This window comes from Macrotis lagotis, chromosome 6, assembly GCF_037893015.1.
Source record: "Macrotis lagotis isolate mMagLag1 chromosome 6, bilby.v1.9.chrom.fasta, whole genome shotgun sequence".
Classification (NCBI taxonomy): Eukaryota; Metazoa; Chordata; class Mammalia; order Peramelemorphia; family Peramelidae; genus Macrotis; species Macrotis lagotis.
The window spans coordinates 197,421,938-197,443,269 of NC_133663.1; the positions used below are offsets into that span (position 1 = coordinate 197,421,938).

General features: G+C 36.7%; 1 protein-coding gene across 1 annotated transcript in view; it reads right to left on the minus strand.

Moving 5' to 3' along the window:
- IL1R2 (interleukin 1 receptor type 2) overlaps positions 1-11,544 on the minus strand; it is a 42,647-nt gene extending 31,103 nt beyond the window's left edge. Inside the window, exon 1 of the mRNA XM_074192231.1 lies at positions 11,269-11,544. Coding sequence (XP_074048332.1) covers positions 11,269-11,282 — 14 coding nt within the window. The 5' untranslated portion in view covers positions 11,283-11,544. The remainder of the gene's footprint in view (positions 1-11,268) is intronic.
- Between the last annotated feature and the right edge of the window lie 9,788 nt (positions 11,545-21,332).

Sequence of the window (21,332 nt, forward strand, 5' to 3'; positions counted from 1 at the left end):
AGAAACTTAGTTTACCCAGTCACTAAATGTATTTTGGAAATTGGAGTGGGAGAAGCAGGGATGGGATCTAAAATGTATTTCCACCATAAAGAATCTTACTTGAGGTTGAAAAAATAGCAAAAGTTACTTGTTGGCAAAGAAAAGGAAGATTTGAGCAAAGCCCTGTTTCCATTTAAAGCAACTAGAGCCCTGAGGGAGACCTTAGGAAGGGTTGGACTACTCCCTATTCTGCAATTACCTCACCTCAATCATTTTACCTCTCCCCAACCTCAATTTTCAATCTGTGAAAGAAGGGAACCAAACAAAAAATGATTGTTCAAATCCCTGTCCTCTCTAACAGTATAACTAAAATCATGTTGTTCAGCTGTGTCCAACTCCTCTTGATCCCATTAGGGATTTTCTTGGAAAAGATACTAATTTACCATTTCCTTCTCCAATGAGGAAACTGAGGCAAATAGGGTTAAGTGACTTGCCCAAGATCTTACAGCTAGTAAATGATTGAACTCAGTCCTGATTGAACTCAGGAAGATGTATCCACCTGACTTCAGATCTGGCATTCTATCCACTGTGCCACCTAGTTACAGCTCTAAAGTCAAATATTCATAAATTTAGAGCCAGAAGGAATCTCAGAAACCCTATCATGCCACTTCTACATTTAACAGATGATGGGAAGAGATTTGCCCAACATCACTCTAGGAATAAATGGCAGACCTGGGATTTGAACCTGAGTCCTCTGACTCCAAAATCAGCTTTATTTCACTTGACTTTGGTTTGGGTTTGGAGATGGAGAATGGGGGGGGAGGGGAGGGGGGATTTCTTCATGAATATTCATTGTTGAATATCAATTAATCAAATATTTTTTTCTCTTGCAAAAGAATTCATATTCATTTTGATCAGGAAAAAGCACAAACTTTGGGATTTTGTTAAACAACCCCAGTGAATAAAATTGCCTGAAGCAATTTATTCTACCTTATTCTCAACTTTGGTGAAAATATATCCCTAATTGGGACAGCTAGGTGTCACAGTGGATAGAACATGGACCATGGCATCAGGAAGCCCTGAGTTCATATCCTGCATCAGACATTAACTATGCATTCCTGAGTCACTTATCCCTGTTTGCCTCAGTTTCCTTAATTGTAAAATGGCAAACCCCTCTGGTATCTTTTCCAAGAAGACCTCAAATGGGATCAAGAAGAGTTGTACATGCCTGAAATGACTAAAAAACAACAAAATTATTCAATTGCTAATGATGCAGGGAATAATGAGCACAGAGAAATATTGTAATTGGAAACTAATTTTTCTTTTCTGCATTGTTAAAATATTTAAATCTAGTCATTATATCTATATCTATATATCTATACATAAACATATAGGGAACTGATTTTTATAATGTTTTCTGCACTGATAAAATGTTTCCTTTTGACCGTTACTTTGACCCTGGCCACACTCACCTGTGAGTCAAACTAAATTACACAGCCCGCACTCCAGTGTCAGAGAATCTGAGTTTTTTCACTTAGAAAGAACCAATCACCAGTCATCAATAATAACGATGAAAGGGGCAGCTAGGTGGAGCAGTGGGTAGAGTACCAACCCTGGAAACAAGAGGACTTGAGTTCAAATGAGGTCTCAGACACTTAATAATTACCTAGCTGTGTGACTTTGGGCAAGTCACTTAACCCCATTGCCTTAAAGAAATAATTTTTTCTTTTTTAGGTTTTTGCAAGGCAAATGGGATTAAGTGGCTTGCCCAAGGCCACACAGCTAGGCAATTATTAATTGTCTGAGGTCAGATTAGAACTCAGGTACTCCTGACTCCAAGGCCAGTGCTTTATCCACTACGCCACCTAGCCGCCCCAAGAAATAAATTTTTAAAAATAATAATGATAAAGAATCTGAAGTTCACACTGAAATTTGGAAAGTGTTGGAGTAAGAGATGAGAGACCCGGGTTCTAGTCCTAACTCTGATAACAATAATACTGCTATACCAACAACCATAGCAACAACAATAATAACAATGTTTCATTATTGAATAAATAACTTATTAACTACTGATATAATTTGATAACAGTAACATATAATATTTTAAAAATTGAAAAATGTTTTACATAATGTTATTTCATTAATCCTCAAAAATTCGGTAAGGTGAGTACTATTGTTCTCCCCATTTCATAGATGAGAAAATTGAAGCTGAGAGAGATTTGGTGACTTACCCAAAAATCTCACAACTGAGAGAATGTTTGAAGCAAGATTTAGAATATAGTTGCTTCCAGCCATTTATACCCTTGAGCAAATCACTTAACCTTTCTCTGGACCTCAATTTTCTCATCTATAAAATGAACAGAGCAGGTAGGCTAGGCTAATTTAATCTTTAATGTTGTTTTAAAGTTCCCACTGTCCCCACCCCCACAATTTTAGAAAATTCAAATCAAATTGTATGTCTAAGGATCTAGTTCCTGGCCGAGAAGTGGAAAATTGTCTCAAGAAATGAAGTCGATAGGAAGAAAGGCTTTGTTCTAACAGAAGAAAAGGAAAAAACCTAAAATTTGGGAAAAGATGATTTATTTTCCCATTCTTCAATTGACCCTCAGGGGAAGAACCATATTAGTTTTGTTTCCATCAGCTCTAGAGAAATATTGGCCCTATTGTGAACTTTCCAGGAAGTGGCTTCAGATGAATGAACCACAAGAGCATGATAGTAATGATTTCATTACTCAAAACCTCAGAATAGGGTCTCTGGGAAATGATGAGTCTCTATCAAGTAAAGAGGAAAAGGGAATTAGAATTATGCAAATTCATTCTAAAACTATTTCCTGGAACATAATTTCGTAAAGGACATTTTATTCAACAAAAATTTAGAAACTGATCTGACATTCGAAAGAGAACCATGAAGGGGATATTGGTGAGCTATTGAAGTTCCCTGAATTTGAATTTAGAGAAGAGGGAGAGGGAAAGAAGAAAGGAAAAGAGAAAAGGAAAAGAAAGAATAAAAAAGAAGCAGAAAAATAGGAGAAAGAGGAGAGGAAGATAAAGATGAAGGAGAGAATGAATGAACCAATGAAAAAATATTGATTAAGCATTGCCAGGAACTATGTTAAGCACTGCTGATACAAACACAAATATATATATATATATAGTCCCTCCTCTCAAGGAATAATAATAGGGAAAGACAAAACATTAGGTGGAGTGATGGTCACAGATGAATATTTTGGATAGGGAAGTCAGAGAGTGTTTTAGAAATATTATTTCAGGGGTGGCTAGGTGGCGCAGTGGATAAAGCACCGGCCCTGGCGTCAGGAGTACCTGGGTTCAAATCTGGTCTCAGACACTTAATAATTACCTAGCTGTGTGGCCTTGGGCAAGCCACGTAACCCCATTTGCCTTGCCAAAATCTAAAAAAAGGTAACATTATTTCATTGGCTCTTCACAACCCTGGGAGGTGAGTACTATTATTTTTCCCCTTTCACATGAGGAAACTGAGGCAAAGAGAATTTAAGCAACTTATCCAGGGGCACACAGCTAGTTATAATCTAAGATGGGATTTGAACTCAGGTCTTCTGACTTCATTCTCAGCACTCTATCCACTGCTGCTTTGCCTCTTTTTGTATTCCCAGTACTTAGCACAGTGCCTGCCAATTATCCTTTCCAGGTTGCAACTTTCCCTATCTAGATTTCAATATCTCAGAGATGGGTATAGGAAATTAAATGAGAATTTGTGGAGGGTTTGGTGGAATCCAAAGACAACCTGTGAAAGCCAACAGACAACATGGAAAAAATTTAGAAACTTGGAAATGTACAAACTATATCTACTATCGTATGGAATAAAATCGACATTTTATTTTTAATGCCATAAATATAGCCAAATTTTACAAAAAAGTATTGTAAATACACCATTTTAAAAAAAAAAAGAAAAAATTCAGATTTCTCCCTGATACAAAAAGAGGGCCAAAAAATTTTATGTGGATTTTCCAGATTAATGGTCTGGGGGGTGCAAAGGGAGGAGGGGAAATCCCCCCAGCTCCTGAGATATGAGAGGGATAATTGCATATATTTAGTGATGGAATGAAGGCTGTACCAACTAGTTACCTTAAGAGACTACCTTCAGTTCACTCCATGTACATATAGGTAAGAGTTAAAAATAGCTTTATTGAGTTGAATTAGCTTCAGAGGAAATTTTTAAGATTATTTTTATTCCTTCAGGAAAAAGTCAATTCTGTCCAGATAGTCCATTAGTCCAGTCTCAGAAAAATGCATAAAAACAAAAGTTCTCTCTATATATAGGTTGTTATCACAATGAATTCCACATTATGGTGCTGCAAATGTTCTCCGTACAATACAGTCCAGTACCTCTTGGAACCAAAAACCAAAAAAACCTAGACTGTTACTATGCGAAAATATGTACCCAGACTATCTCTAGATTAAATACCAGTGGAAAGTGAGTCAGGACCAGTTTTTTTCCTTCTTTCTCTAAGAGGATCATGGCATTAGGGATGTGAAGCCATGATATGAAAGTGAACTGGATTTAAGTGAGGGGAGGGTGCTGAGCAAATCATCAGTCTTACTTTCTCAACCAGAGTCATCTGGGTTGAGTGACCAGATTATGGAACAGAATGACTGGAGATGACCCTGGATACAGTGAGAGACCCTGGTCTTTTTAAGCTAGGGTCTTTAACAGGACTCAGTTTGACTGAGGCAATGTCTATTCAATGGTTAAGTAAAAAAATAATAAGGTAAAGAAAGGCCTCATCAACCTAGTCCAAAAAAAAAAATCATTCAGGGAGGGGAGTATCCTCAGGGTTTCTGGGCAAAACAAAAACAATTTCTATTTTCCTTCACTTTGAGACAAACAGGACTCAAGCAATGACCAAGTGGACCTATTGTTGACCAATCAATGAGAGCCAGTGTGAGGTGCTTTTTAGAAATCAAAGAAAGAGGCAGTATTAGAGACAAGGATGACTGTATGTCCATGCCAGAAATGTGAAGATCACAAAATATTTGAGCTTAAAAATCACCTGGTGATTTCTGATGAGGAAATGGAAAGAAAAAGTGATTTATTTCAGAATACATAGCTAATGCTATGAATTGTTCTTGAGTTTCTCTTAACTTCATTCTGCATCAGTTCATCTGTTCTTCCATATCTCTTTGAAATCATCTATTTCCCCATTTCTTACAGCATAATAATACTCCACTATATGCATGTGCCATAGTTTATTGTTATTCATTAACTGATGGGCATCCCCTTTCTCCATATAAAGTTGCTATAATTATCTTTGTATCTAAAGGATCTTTTCCTCTTTTCTTTTTTTTCTTTCTTACTATAACAAAAATATTATAAAATTGAATAATTTTGAGGACTTTTATAAAATGAAAAATGAAATGGATAGAACCAGGAAAATAATTTAGATAAAAATAAGATAAAAAAACAAGCCTCAAAAACCATAAGAATTATGACTGATGGAATGACCATTCATGATTCCATGGTTATTACTTATGCTGGACCTAAACTGGTTTCCTTGTATTTTCAACCCAGCATTCTTTTTCTTTTTTATGTATGTAGGTGGTAGGTGTGGGCATCAGAACTAATTGGAACTAGAGAACACAGGACAAACCAATTAGTGGGAACTCCCAGCCAAGATTCCAATAATTTCTTAGGAATGCAGTTAGAGTTCTATAAGTTGGTAACTCTGAACTTTGTTTTGTCTTACAGAAGAGTACAAGACAGGCTTACTTCTTTCTGTGTATGATACCCCTTGAAGTGATAAAAACCTGTTTCACAATTTCTAATCCCTTTGTCCCAGTTGAAAATATATAGTGAGACCCTAAGAGAGACCAGGGTTGATAAGTTTCCAAATGCATCCTGCCTGTGGGGAAGGATGTTACAAGGATCAAGGATCCTAGCACCCTGGTCATCAGCACAGGGATACAGTTTAAAAACTTAGAGACCATGTGAATTCAATTTCCTCATTTGAATGAAAAAGAGACTGAAGCATCGAGAGAGTGTAATTAGTCTATGGTCACACAGCAAGTCAGTTTCTTAGGCAGGATTTGAATTTTGGAGAAAAAGTCAAATTAAATGAAGTTTCTAGGGGGAAAAAATGCCTTAATAATAACTAACATTTATATAGTGTTTTAAGTTTTGCAAAGCATTTTACAAATATTATTTCATTTTATTCTCATAACAACGCTAGGAAGTAGGCATATTATTATTCCCATTTTACAACTAAAGAAACTGAAGCAGTCAAAAGTTAAATTAATTCCTCAGAATCACATAGTAAGTGTTTAAGACTGAATTGGTGGCACAGTTAGGTAGTGCAGTAAATAGAGCACCGGTCCTAGAGTCAGGAGGACCTGAGTTCAAATCTTAAAAGTTCAAAACTTAAGTTACCTGTGTGACCTTGGGCAAGTCACTTAACCCCATTGCCTTGCAAAAAAAAAAGGTCTGAATTTGTATTCAGGTCTTTCTGACTCCATGGCCTGTGCTCTATCCAGTTAGTCAACAAAGTGTTAGGCATGCAGTCTATTATGTATCGTGTTAAGTGCTAGGAAGATAAAAAGAAAAGCAAAAGATAGTCTCAAGGAACTCACAGTCTAATGGAAGAAATAACAGGCATACAACTAAGAATAAATAAGTTTATATATGGGATAAATGAAAAATTATCCAAAGGGTCACCTAGCTGTCTCTTTTATTATTCCATTCTAATATAAAATTTTTACCATTGGAATTTGGATTAGAAGACAAAGTTGGAAGCCTTGACTTTAGAAACCAACTTCTTCCTTCTAAAACCAGCCCCTGCACTCTGTGTGTTTGTGTGTGTATGTGTGTGTGTGTCTTTCTGTCTCTGTCTCTCTCAGTCTCTCACTGTCTCTCTGTCTGTCTCTCCTCTCTCTCTCTCCTCTCTCTCTCTCTCTCTCTCTCTCTCTCTCTCTCTCTCTCTCTCTCCTCTCTCTCTCACTCTATCTCTATTTCTCTCCCTTTTTTCCCCCAATAGTATTAATGAATCCTGGAAACCCTATCTTCTCAGCATTAATACCCAATGAAGATCCAGAAAGGGATGTTTTCTCTATCAAATTCTTGGCACTATTAGATGGTTAGACATCAGAAACTTATTATTTTACTAGTGATTGTTGTTGATGAGCCATTTTCTCAATCATGTCCGATTCTCTGTGCCTCCATTTGAAGCTGTTTTTGTGTTGTTGTTTTGTTTGCAAAGAAACTAGACTGGTTTGTCATTTCCTTTTCTAGCTCATTTTACAGATGAAGAAACTGAAGCAAATAGGGCTAAGTGACTTGCCTAGAGTCCATAAAGTAAACTTCTAAGGATAGATATGAACTCAAGAAAATAAAAATAAATCTTCCTGACTCCAGGCCCACTGTGCCATCTAAGATTAAAGAAGAAATGCTGCAGTCTGCTTTGGTGCAGTATCCTAAAGACCATGGATTTTTTCTGTTTAACTTGCAGCTGAACCCTTTTATATGTGTTAGAGTAGAATATAAGCTCTTCGACTGATTAAATTTTCTGTTTGTATTTTTGCATATAGTAATTACTTAATACATGCTTTTTCATTCATTCTTTTGTTCATCCATTCATTAATTTAAACATTTAATTAACTATAATCCTGGAAAGTGCAGAAATATTGGACTTGAATATGGTAATAATGATATATTTGAGGATAAGTTTTTATTTGGGGATAAAGGAGAACCCTGAGATAGTGGCAAGGTGTGAGGCAATCTTGAGGAAAGAGACTTGGAAAGCAAGAAGATACTGGATTAGGAAGGGAAGGACACCTAGCGGTAGCTTGGGGAAAGGGGAAACCAAATTTCCATTCTACTTTTTTTCTGGTCAACCTCCCTATACTTTACAACAACCACTTGTCCCAGTTTAATTAAGACATAATATAAATACAAAGAAATAATGTAAAACAAACATTTTCTACATCCCAGTCTTTCAAATAGTTTTCTATATTTATCATTTTTCTCATTATTGTTGCCTTGGGGCATACTATCAAATCAACTCTGTCAACTCCTTTTTATTGTTGTTTCTTCATTCTCTCTCTCTCTCTCTCTCTCTCTCTCTCTCTCTCTCTCTCTCTCTCTGGCAAGACAATGAGGTTAAGTGACTTGCCCAAAGTCACACAGCTAGGTAATTATTAATTATTAAGAGTCTGAGGCAAGATTTGAAGTCAGGTCCTCCTGTCTCCAGATCCAGGGCTCTATCTAATGTACCACCTAGTTACCCCTTGTCCTTCATTCTCAAAGCGGACCATGATATCAGGAAGGACATGACATGACTTGCAATGAATCATATTTAATTGAGGGAAGGCTGTACAAAGTCACCAGTCTCACTCTTCTCCTCTGGAACCAACTCTGCCTAGTGGCAAGAGAAAGATCAACTCCTTGAGAAGTGTGTAGTGGCCATTCTTCCATGTTGCAGCTTTTAGCTTCTTTTCTTCTTTAAATCTTTAACTCCAACTTCCTTTTTTCTTCTCATTATATTAAAATTGAGAATGTCAAGATAATTCAGGTCCTCTATGAGCAGCTAAGTGGCATGGATAAATCCACTGGACCTGGCATCAGAAAGACCTGAATTCCTATTCATCCTCAGACACTTACTGATTGTGTGACCCTGGGCAAGTCAATCAATCAACAAACCTTTATTAAATGCCTACTTTGTGGCAGGCACTATCACTTAGCTACTCTCTGCCTCAGTTTTCTCAACTGTTAAATTGGGATCACAATGGTACCTACCTCCAAGGGTTGTTGGGAGGATCAAATGAGATAATATTTGTACAGAACAGGACTTGCATATAATGGGCACTTAATAACTGCTTATTTCCTTCCCTTCTTTCCACAGGTCTCTTTTCTGCTATCCTGTATAAGTAGAAGGAGGGGGTCCACATAGGACTGAAGGCCATTCTGTATTTTTCTTTGTTTTCCATGTTGCTCACAACCACTCAGGAACTCAGTTTCCTTTTTTGTAAAATGAGAGGGCCTTTGTGGATGCTTGCTGAAGGCCCTTCAAACCCTGAACCTTATTATCCTATGATATAATTCCATAATCTGTATAAACTCTAGCTTCCTGCCAATGATTGCACTTTGATAATTTGATTCTTTCAAGATGTTATCATTTATACTTTGGTGTACAGGGTGTACTTGAGGATAGTTTTGAGAACAGAAAAGAGGAAAGAGCCTGAGGGCATCAAAAAAATGAACTTGGGGGAGGGAAGCAAGACTGGGGGGGAAATTGTAAAACTCAAATAATATCTTTAATAAAAATTTTTTAAAAAATGAACTAAGAGGAGAAGAAGAGGCTGATGGAGAAGTCTATGTAAGCAGAAGATAAATAGTTTACTTATAATTTCCTTAAATTCAGTGTTGACTTTAGAACATTATTTCATTATGTTCCCTATCTTCTGTTAAAATAAAATGAAACGCAAAGAGCTTATTCATGAAGAACCACGATTAGCATGCTTGCTGTTGTTGAGTCATTTCTGACTCTTCGTGATTCCATTTGGGGTTTTCTTGGCAAAGATACTCCAATGGTTTGCCATTTTCTTCTCCAACTCATTTTACAGATGAGGAAACTGAGGCAAACAGGGACAAGTGACTTGGCTAGTAAGTCCCTGAAGTCATATTTGAATTCAGGTCTTCTTGACTCCAGGCCTAGCATTCTTTTCACTTCACCACCTAGTGACCCTTTGGTTAGCATGCTTATGAGTCACATATACTGGACAAAGCTCTTATTTCCCTAAATATATATATATGGGAACTACTAGATTCTCCTATAGTTAACAGTTCCTCCATATGCTTATAGTTTATTAAACAAACAAGAAATGAACAGAATGATTTGAGAGAACTAGAGAGCTAAAAAAAACTGATTTTAAGTTGCATGTTTTTTAGGCAGCCCAACTATTCCTGTTTATTTCTCCACTTCTAAAGGAGAAGGAAAACCAAGAGCCCTGCAGGGAAACAACTGATGGGATATTCAGTTTGACACTGGTGGAAGGCAAAGAAGGGGTCATCTATACAGTATTTGTATTTGCGAGAGGATAATTAGATCACATAGTCTCACAGACTGAAATTCCTACTCTTTTTGATTAAGGGTTACACTTCAAACATTCCTATCATGGTACCTGAGACAGGTAAACTATTAATTTGTATAGAATAAAAGATATGTAAAACTGGACTAGATAGCATAGGCACCCAGAAGAAGACAAGGGAATGAGGGGGGAACAGAGGCAAACTGAGATAAAGGGGAAAATCATGTAGCATGCTAAACAAACAACCCTCCCCACAATGACACACAGAATGTTAGAATGAGAGGAGTTCTCAGAGGTCATCCAGTCCAAACTCTTCATTTTACTGGTGAGGGAACTAAGACCCAGAATGCTAATGTGATTTGATCAAAGTTAATGAGAGATTCAGAATTCCAAACCTAAGGTTTCTGATGCCAAGTCCAATGTTCTTTTTTCTAGCTTGATAGGGAACCAGCACAGTAGAAATGGGGATGTTTGGGGGTATTTTAAAAATATTACAATATGATATTTTATTATATTAATTATAATATGTTCATTACACTATAATTTATTGCTTATATTTTATTATATTTATCATAATGTTTATACTTATACTATACATGATACATAAGATATTTTTTTCTACTGATTAAACTATTATGTTTTATTATATTTACTATAATATAATATCTGTGAAGCTTTACAGTTAACAAAGTTATTTGTTATACATCATCTCATTTGACCTTAACAATCTTGTGGGTTAGATAGAGCAGATGCTGGTAGTTCCATTTCACAATGAAAAAAGTAGGACTTAAGAAAGTTAAATGATCGGGGTCACATTGTTAGTGACAGAAGGAGGATTTGAGTCCTACTCCAGCATTTTGTCTATTATTCCACCCTTTACTAGTTGCTTGAAAGAACACATCCTGGAAAAAGACAAAACACATAAAACTGGTAAAAAGGTGAAAGGATCACCGAGGGGTAGAGATGAAAACATCCCCAAGCAAATCTCAACTACCCCCCCTCAATTTTGCTGAAGGAAGGTAATTTAAAAAAAATAGATTCACCTACATTTAGATAATTTCTTGAGCTCTTTAAAGGTAAGAACTCTAAGAAGAGATGAGAGAAGTAATGATTCTAATATGCTTAGCCATTCACCTCTTCAAGCCCTACCCCATGAGAAATTTTTGTCTTCTTGATGGAAATAGCATCTATTTCTCCACCACCTCCTTCATTTCTACCTTCAAATCTCCTTACCTGTGGTTCTGCATTCTTTAACTTTGTCCCTGCTTGTGAACAGGAGGCTTCAGGCAAGGATTTTCCCTTCAGCTCAAGGGTTCAGCTCTTGTGGCAGTAGATTTATAGGCTCCTACCTCACCCCACCTCCAACTACACACACACACACACACACACACACACACATACACATAAACACACAGGCACAAGTGGCACACATATGCACACTCCCTGGTTTCCCAATCAGGTTTGTGTCAGCCCCAAAATTGACTATGCTGACACACCTTTTTTTCTCCTCCCCAAAGGAGTACCTCTCCAAGGAACCACTCTATTGGATGTCTCGTCTCTGCCTTCTGCCCTCCCAGATAGGGAAGTGACTTATTACTCCTGCTTAGGTTTCCCAAGTGTGTGTGTGTGTGTGTGTGTGTGTGTGATGAACTACATATTGCACAGTGCCAGATGATAGAGAAGGTATTTCAGTAAAGCCCGAATTATCACAATGGAAGGGATATTTAGTCACCAAAGTATTAGGTCTCCAAGGAGATGGACCATTTCACCAGAAGGTTATGATGGATTTGTTTTACTCAGGGATTCCTAATAACAGTCTGTTTATTCTGTTTTGGGAATTTTTGAGAGTTTTATTAGCATCTCTTTAATTGAGTTTTTTGGAGCTAGCCCCAAAACTGAGTTTTGGAATAAAGACCCCAAGTTGTATCTATCTGAACAAAGCAATTAACTTCAGAATCTGTGCCCTGTTGCCCAGTCCTGAATGAAGTAACTCTCCTTCCCAACTATTTATTTTCTCTAGGGAACTAGAAACAGTATCTAAGATAAGGAAGGGTATTATCCTGAGATAATGAATGGGGAGTTGCTGGCCCACAGTGACCAGTAGTAATAATGTTAACTCACTTTTATATCACAAGATGACCTGTGAGTTGTACTCTACACTCCCCAGTGTCCTCTACAGATTAGCAAACCGAGGCTCTTAACTCATAAGGTTAGGAAGAGTTCAAGCTGAGATTAGAACCTAAATCTTTTTATTCCCAATCCTTTATTCTTTCCATATTTCCATGTTAGCTAAAATAGCTAATATTTCTAAAGCCCTTGAATTTTTGCTTAACATATATGTCATTTATATCACTTAATGTCTATTATATCCTTCAAACCTCACAAGAAAGCATTGACTAATTCAGAGCAGTCATATAAGAGGGAAAAACAAACAATCAAAACTGAAGGCTGCTAAATTATAAAGACTACTAATCTTGGCCTTAGCATAATTTTGAGTTGCAGGCCATGGGTTCAAATCCAAATTTGCCACTTACTGAATAGATGACCTTGGACCATATACTTAAGGATCTTTGTCTTCCTCTCTGTGAAAGGGGGAGAGGAAGAGAATTGGACTAGATAGCATACATAGGCTGCTAAATTAGCATGGATAGAGAGATAGAACTGGAATCAAGAAGTTCAAATATGGCCTCAGATACTTACTGGATTTGAAACAAATGGCAAAGATGCATTTTTTGAACCTAGTGCTATTTGCAGAAAGGGAAGGAAAAGAAGCTTCATAGACAGCTAAATCTTGCAAATTTAAAACCAAACAGGTCTACTTCCCTTCTCTGTTACTCAACTTCTTATTCTGTAAAATGAATAGTTTGGACTCAAAGACCTCTAAGTTCTGTTCCAACTCCAAATTTATAATGCTAGGACCCTATGAATACCACAACCTGAAGAAAATAGAGAATTCAGCCATGCCTAATTCCTTTTCCAACCAGAGAAGACAGGATTCTGTTCCAGTCATATAAGATATCACCCAATAAAAAGAGTCCTAAAAACTCTAGAATGTTTAAGCAGGAAAACATCTAGATGTCATTTGGATCAGCCCCCCACCCCCACCCGTTATCCAGCCCAGAAGTCAGTAGGACCTAAATTTAAATCTGGTCTCAGACACTTGACACTTACTAGCTGTGTGACCTTGGGAAGGTCACTTAACCCTGATTGACTCACATCCAGGGCCATCTCCATTCATCCTGATTCATATCTGGTCACTCAACCCAGATGGCTCTAGAGTATAGCCCCTCACTCAAATCCAATTCATGTGCTTGTCATCATCTCCTCCATGATGTCTTGGTCTTTTTTGAGAAACAAGAACAAACATCATCATCACAGAGGAGGAAACTAAAACACTATTTAATCAGTCAACAAGTATTTATTAAGGGAGGTATATTAAGTAAGTTATTTGTTAAAGGTCATGGGTGGTGTTAGGTGCTGGAGATTTAAATAAAAGCAAAAACAGTCTGTGTCCTCTGGGGACTCACATTCAATGAGAAAAAATAACCTTCAAACAATTATTCATGATACAAAATATTTACAGGATAAATTGGAGATAACCTATATTAAGGAAAGACTTTGGGCAGAAGGTGGGATTTTAGTTGAACTTTGAAGGAAACCGTGGATACCAGAGGTGAGGAGGGATAGTCAGTGAGAATACAAAGAGTCAAGAGATGGAGTTTCTTATTTGAAGAATAGATATGGGTTCAGTCATTGGTTCATAGAACATGTGGAGAGGAGTAGAGTGTTAGAAGACTGGAAATGTAAGAAGGGACCAGGCTAAGTGTATATGTGTGTATTTATATGTCTACCATCTAGATTGAAAGTTCTGATAGTAAAGAGTATGTCCACTTCATGTAAGCATTTACTAGATTTGTATTTAAAGAATGAAGGGGAAAAGGCAAGTTCAGATAAATAATGGAGTTATTGTGATAGGGTAAATTCATTCCACCAGAAAATTTCACCCAGAGACATCAGCCCATCCTAGGAGATAAAGGATACCAAAAATCAACCAAGCTCTACTGTTCCAAGGTCTTTGTAACTGACACCATCAAGTACCTACATCAGATTTTAAGTCAATAATCAATGTCTCCTTGCAAAGGCACAGATCTAAATCTTGTGGGGCTATAAAAAGAGGTCCACATAATTCTTTCTATGGATCTTTTTTAGGAAGTAGTTTCCCAAAAAGCCAATCTCTAAAACATTGCTCCTGGCATAAAATCATCCAAGAACTTGTCCTTCAAATAGTTTGTTCTTCAAACAGTTGCCTACCTCTTCTGACGCCAGGCTCTGAGTCATGTGGGACATCCTTATAGTTCCTTTTCACTATTATCCACAACAGTTTAATGGAATTTCCCCTCCCCTCACCCACTGATGTGATGGGAAAGCAAAGACCTACAAAGTATAAAAGCATTGTTGAAATGACTCTGATATTCAGGAGAAAACGATTTAGGATGCTTTCTATAAAGATTAAAAAGATGACACCTCATTTTATAGATTCAAGAATCAGCAATCAATGAAAAGAAGTACCATATTTCCCCTTGTATAAGATACCTTAATTTGGGGGTCCAAAATCTGAAAAAATGTATTACATAAAGTTATTGAACTCAAGTTTTATTCATCATGAATTCAAGGACCTTCTGCTCTTAGCTTTCAGGCATCTTTTGGACAAATGCTTAGTTCATTCTGTTTGATGAACCTGAAGCACCAGTTGTGTCCTCCTTGGAAATCAGTCACTTCTTTTCCATCAGCAATTCTTCTGGCCTCATGCTGAACCATCTTTATGGACACAAGAATTCCATTTGCCCTTTGCTCTTCAAACCATCTCTTCAATTCCCTCTCTAAATCAGGCTATTTGACTGACTTGCCTCTCATGGCCTTCTTCTGCCATGGGGTCTTTGGTAGGGTTTCTTCTTCCTATAACCAATCTCAGATTGTTTTCTCAGTTGGAGGAAGACCAAATTGCCATTAAGCAGCACAAATTCCATTCACTTTTGCAAACTAGATCACTTTGAACTTGAATTCAGCACTGTACAAAAATCTTTTCTGAGTCATTTCTGGGCAGAATGTGATGAAACATAATCTAATATACCAGTAACAAATGCAAAACAATGAGCACAAAGACAACAAGCACAAAAAAGCAGGAAATACAAGTAAAAAAATCTATAACCACTGTATAAGACACTTCCAGATTTTAGAACCCATTTTTTTTTTCAGAAAAGGATGCATCTTATACATAGGGAAAAATGGTAAGCGAAAGTTTCTGCCCCTTTCCTTTCATTGTGTAGAAAAAAGAAAGAAGGAAGATGAGCCTGCTTGACTTCACTTTGAGATAGGAAGGGTGGGGAAGGAACAGATTAGAGATCTAAAATGAAATTAGTGACCTAAGAATTCCTCCATCTCATGAAATATAGTTGAAAGGAAGGGCACTGCAGCAGCCAGGCTAACTGTGTGAGCACTTCAAATAGGATAGAGCAGCCAAGAAAATTTGAACCATGGAGACAAGTGTCATGGTATAAACCTAGGGGACTGATAGCCTACAGTTGAGCAAGGAAATGAAGTTTCTCTGTATAGCATAAGACCACAAAAAACAAAGGTTTGACCTTTAAATCATATTGGGGAGAAAATGTACCTCCTCACAAGTATTTCCTCCTTCATGTCAGCATCCTGGGACAGAACTCTGATCATCCTACCCTAATTATGTTCTGAAATATGGTCGTATCACTACAGAAGAAAGGAATTGACTTTCAGAGAGAAAAAAAAGGTAGCATAATATAATGGAAAGAGAAGTGAAACTAAAATTTAAAAAAGTCATGGGTTCTGGTTTTGCTTTTGATACTTTCTAGCTGTATGGCTATGGAAAAGTTCCTATATTTCTCTGAAGAGGAAGTAGACAAAACCTCTCTCAAGAAAAATCAACCTTAGAGGTTAAAGAAACAGAGGGAACTTGTGTAAATAGTGACCTTTAGACTAAAAAAGACATCAGAATGAGCCTTATTGGATTTCTATCTTGGAGTCCTCTACTATCATCTGTTTTTAGAAAATGTTAGTAATAACACCTACCTTATAAGATTTTGGTGAGGATCAAAAGAAACAATATTTGTAAAGCACATTGCAAACATTCAAGTTCTAGTTAAATATTAGCTATCAATATTAACAAACACAGAATCTTTACTTTTCAAAATTTATTATCTCATTAGATCTTCTTTTTATTGATATTTTATTTTATTTTTCCAGTTATATGTTATGAAAGTTTTTCAACATTCCTTCACATGCATATTTATGTTACACAATTTTCTTCCACCACCCTTCCCACTGAACACCCCCTGCCCCTCAATGGTGAACAGTCTAGTGAATATTGTACATGTACATTTGTGTTTAACATGTTTACTTATTAGTCATTTTCTGAATGTGGAATTAGGACAAAGGGAAAAGAAAGAAAATCATGGGATAAGAAAGAAAGCTAAAAGAAAATCTTTAAAAAGTGAATATAGTGTTCATTCAGATTCTATTATTTGGTTTTTGTCTGTTTTTTTTTAATTTTCTTCATCTGAATGTGGATGGTATTGCCCTTAACAGGTCTTCCAGGATTGTCTTAGCTTTCTGAACTTCTAAGAGGAGCTGCATCCATCAAAACTGATCAACTCATAATGTAGTTAATGTGTACAGTGTTCTCTTGGTTCTGCTCCCTTCACTTAGCATCAGTTCTCTAGAGTTCAACCATTCATGGTTACTTTTAGAAAAATTCACTAGAGCTTCTTTAAGCTTCTTTATCAAAATAGCAAAATTATGCATATTCATTCATACCAAGATATTCAGACTTGTACTTAGTTCAGAAAGTTGCCAGATTTGTTTGGGTAAGAGAGAAGGAACAAGAGAAGATTCAAAGTCATAAATAAGAGGAAGATACAGAATTTGAGATCTAAATCTAATCCTTTTTCAGCTAAGGAAACTGAGGTCCAGAGAAGGTAAATAATACCCCAAATCATAGAGATTATGATTCAGATTCAGATTCTCTGACTCCAAATTCAATGTTCCTTCTACTACAGTTGAGTTGCCTTCCTACTGCAAAGTATATGGCTTCTGTACAAAGGAATCCTGATTAAGGTGACTTTGAATCAGATCTTATGCCTATGACCAAATAAGGATAGTTTGAAAGCAACGTAGTATAGAGGATAGAGAACTGTACATGAAAATAGGAAGATCTAGATTCAAGTCCTTTTTTCACATACTAGTTGTGTGACCCTAGAAAAGTCATTTAACCTCATTATTCTGAGACATAAGTTGTCCAAAAGGTGCTGGCTAAGATCTCTTATTGAAATTTTCCCAACTGGGAATTTAGAAATCAGAGGTCTAGGCCCTATCCATTTTGTTTTATATATACTATCTATTTTATTGGTATAAATGTCTTATTCCTAATGGGAACATTCACCGGTTTACCAGTTGAGGAAAATGACACTCAAGGAAGTTAAATAATTTGTCCCATGTCATAAATGTCAGAATCAGGATTTGAACTCAAGTCTTCAGATTCAAAATCCAATACTCAGTGCTTACATTTCAGTTTCTCCTGAATGAGGTTGAAAAATATTCTCTAGGAAACTTCCATCTTAGCAAGTGCTACAATATGTCAAAATGAATCTCGTTTATGAAACTGTAAAAACCATAGAAATGGTAGAATGTAGAAAAGGCAAATAATCAGAAAATAGAGGATCGAGAGGAGAAATTCATCTTAGAGAAAGCTAGAACTGTTGTGAAGGAAGTAGACTGAGTTTCGGGAAAACATCTCTCAAGAAAACGAAACATTAGAGGTTAAAGAAACAAAAGGGGACTTGTGCAAATAGAGACCATAAGACTGGCAAAACAGGATGAACCTCCTGGATATCTATATTGAAGGACGCCTCCACTATTCTAGATTATCTGCCCACCAGGATATTCTAACAAGATAAACCACTGAAAGAAAACTGATCTTTGACAACTCATAAAATCTTAAGGTTAGTAAATTCGATCCCCCCAGGTTAACATAGTCTTCCTCAAATCACCTGATACTGTCCCTAATTCAATCTCCCAGTTAGGGAAAGCACATGATAGTTTTTGTTTGATTAAAAAATATTACCTAATTATGTTTAAAACCCTCTGTGTGTATGTGTGTGTGTGTTGTGTATATTTATAAGACTTTTGTTCTAGCCCTTACCCATCAATTATACTAATAAAACTTTTTTTATCTTCTAGCCTTGATGCCTGATTTATTGACATTCTTTCATTGGGCCAAGATGGGATGGGAGAAATTCTTGGAGAGGTTCTTGGAATCTCTAAGTTGAGAAATTCTATTAGTACCACAGATCTGATGTTTGGTAAAACTACCACCATCACCACTACTACCACCCTCTGTGTGTATGTGTGTGTGTGTGTTGTGTGTATTTATAAGACTTTTGTTCTAGCCCTTACCCATCAATTATACTAATAAAACTTTTTTTATCTTCTAGCCTTGATGCCTGATTTATTGACGTTCTTTCATTGGGCCAAGATGGGATGGGAGAAATTCTTGGAGAGGTTCTTGGAATCTCTAAGTCAAGAAATTCTATTAGTACCACAGATCTGATGTTTGGTAAAACTACCACCACCACCACCACCACCTTGTGTAACAGTAATATAAATTCAATTTTTGGAATCTAAGTGACACAAGAGATAGGGTCTGGGAATCAGGAAGAAGTGAGTTCAAATCCAGCCTCAGACTCTAACTAGTAATGTGACTTTGAGCAAGTCAGTTACCATCTGTTTGCCTTAGTTTCCCTACAATAAAATGGAGGTAGTAAATCACCTACTTTCTCCTTTTTCTGAGGCTTTCAAACTCTAAATCTAACCCTCAAGTTCATATTTCAGTTTTTAATGAATGAGACGGAGAGATACAGTTACCATATTTGTCCAAGCTGCTATAATATTGAAATGATTCTTTTTTATGAAACTAGCTGTAAACTGTAAGGAAAAATGTGATATCATTAGTAAAGAGTTTAACACAGTTCCAGACACATAACAGGTACTATATAAATGCAAACTATTACTATCATTATTAATTACAGGACTAGTTAGTTCTCAGGGAAATTGTAAAATAGGTTGTTTGTCTTTAACTCTCTTGCTTCCAGAAAACTCCTCTTTCCTGCTATCTTTAAGTTGCCCATACTCCAAAATTAAGTTCTATTCTCCTTGTTATTGTTCTTCAGTTGTGTCTGACTCTTTGCGATCCCATTTGGGATCTTCTTGGTAAAGACACTGAAGTCATTTGTTATTTCCTTCTCCAGCTCCTTTTACAGATGAGGAAACTGAGGCAAACAGTGACTTGCCCAGTGACTGATCTTTGACAGCTCAAGAGAACTCAAATATTCTTCCCCAAATCACCTTCACCCTGTCCCTAATATTCTATCTTCAATGACTGAATCTCAAACAAATGATACAAAGTATCTGAGGTCAAATTTGAACTTGAATTTTCCTTACTCCGGACCCACTGTACCATCTAACTGCTACCTTATATCTCCTATAATCTCTATTAATTGATATCTCATTTCCTTAAAGCAGATGATCTCAGTTATTGTTAGGAGGAGCACAGGCTGAGTAATCTAGTTTATATTAACATATAAATGATGAATGACTCACAGTGAGAGCAACATGACTACTACATAAAAGTCAGCCTTTGGGGTCAGAAAGACCTGGCAAGCCCTGCCTGACACATACCTGCTGAGCAACCATGAGGAAAGTCACTTAACCTCCCAATGCACCTAGATAACTGCAAGTTGTAATTGAATAGCCTCTCAGAAGAGCAACCTATCAGATTCTTCATAAATAGAATTTCCTTACTAGAAGTTCCCCCATACACTTGTTTTCTTCATATTAGATTAGCCCTCAATTATTATAACAAACTGTCAAGAAAAGAATCATAAATATTAGAAATGGAAGAGATCTCAGTGGTGATCTAGTCCAAATATGTGAGCTGCTGATTTCTTTCTCCAAGAAGTATGCAAGAAGTCTTGAATTTGTTATTTTTACACATGCAAACTTTGAAAACTGATACTATAAAAAAAATTCCCTTCTCCGGGTAGAAAGCAAGGTCTGGGACCATTCTACCCATGGAATTTGAAATCCTTCTTGTCTTCTAAACAGGAGCTTGAGGCTTGTCCACATCCTACCCATATTGTCCATGAACTACCTACAGGAGTTATATGCAAACATTTGTCTTGTTGCACATCTTCTTGAAGAAGATTATGCATGGGTACAGGTTTCTTCACCATCCCCTCCCTATGTTGACTCTACTCAGTTTTGTCTATCATTGTCATCCAAGATAACACCAATCATGTCTCCCCTTCCACCTTGTTATTAAACTCACTGGCTTCCTATTACATCAAGTATCAGATATTGGGTTTTTAAAGCTTTTCATAACCTAACACTTGATCCTCATTGATTTGACTTTGTTTCTGTCTTATAGAAGAAGCAGAGAGGTGGTGATAGAGTGACAGGTAGGTACTATTGCTATCCCCATTTGTTACTCAATTGCTTTTAAGTCTTGTCCAACTCTTCAAGATTCTATTTGGGGTTTTCTTGGAAAAGACCCTGGAGTGGTTGGCCATTTCCTTCTCCAGTTAATTTTACAAATCAGGAAACTGAGGTAAACAATGTTAAGTGACTTTCCCAGGGTCACATAGTTACTAAGTTTTGTGAGGCCAGATTTGAACTCGCTAAGATATCATTTTATTACATTCAGCCTCAAAAATCTATCCTGCCAGGATTTTTTTGATTCTGGATTTTTCATCCAAGGATATCTCTTCCTTTAATGATAATAAAGATGATAAGCCTCTGCTATTTATTCCTTTCCAAGTTGAAATCAAACCTTTAATGCTTATTGTGATAGAACTAGAATCTATCAGTTTCCTCACACTTCCAACATAGGATAGGTCTTCCTCCTCCTCCAACATAGATTTGCTTTCCCTAAAAAGAAACAAGTAAACTTTTTTGTTGGCTTTGCCTTGATCTGTAAGTGCCTCACTTTAGTCCAACATCAAATCTGAACTGAGAGTGCTTGCTGGTATCAGAACCTCCTCCAATACTTAGACCCTAATTGGGTTAGCAATTAAATAATTCTACTTACTTAATTGTGCTGTTATACTTACTTCTAGCCCACATCTTGCCCCATCTATGTTAAAGTTGTGGTTAAAATATAGGCACATAGGGCAGCTAGGTGGTGTAGTGGATAGAGCACTGGCGCTGGAGTC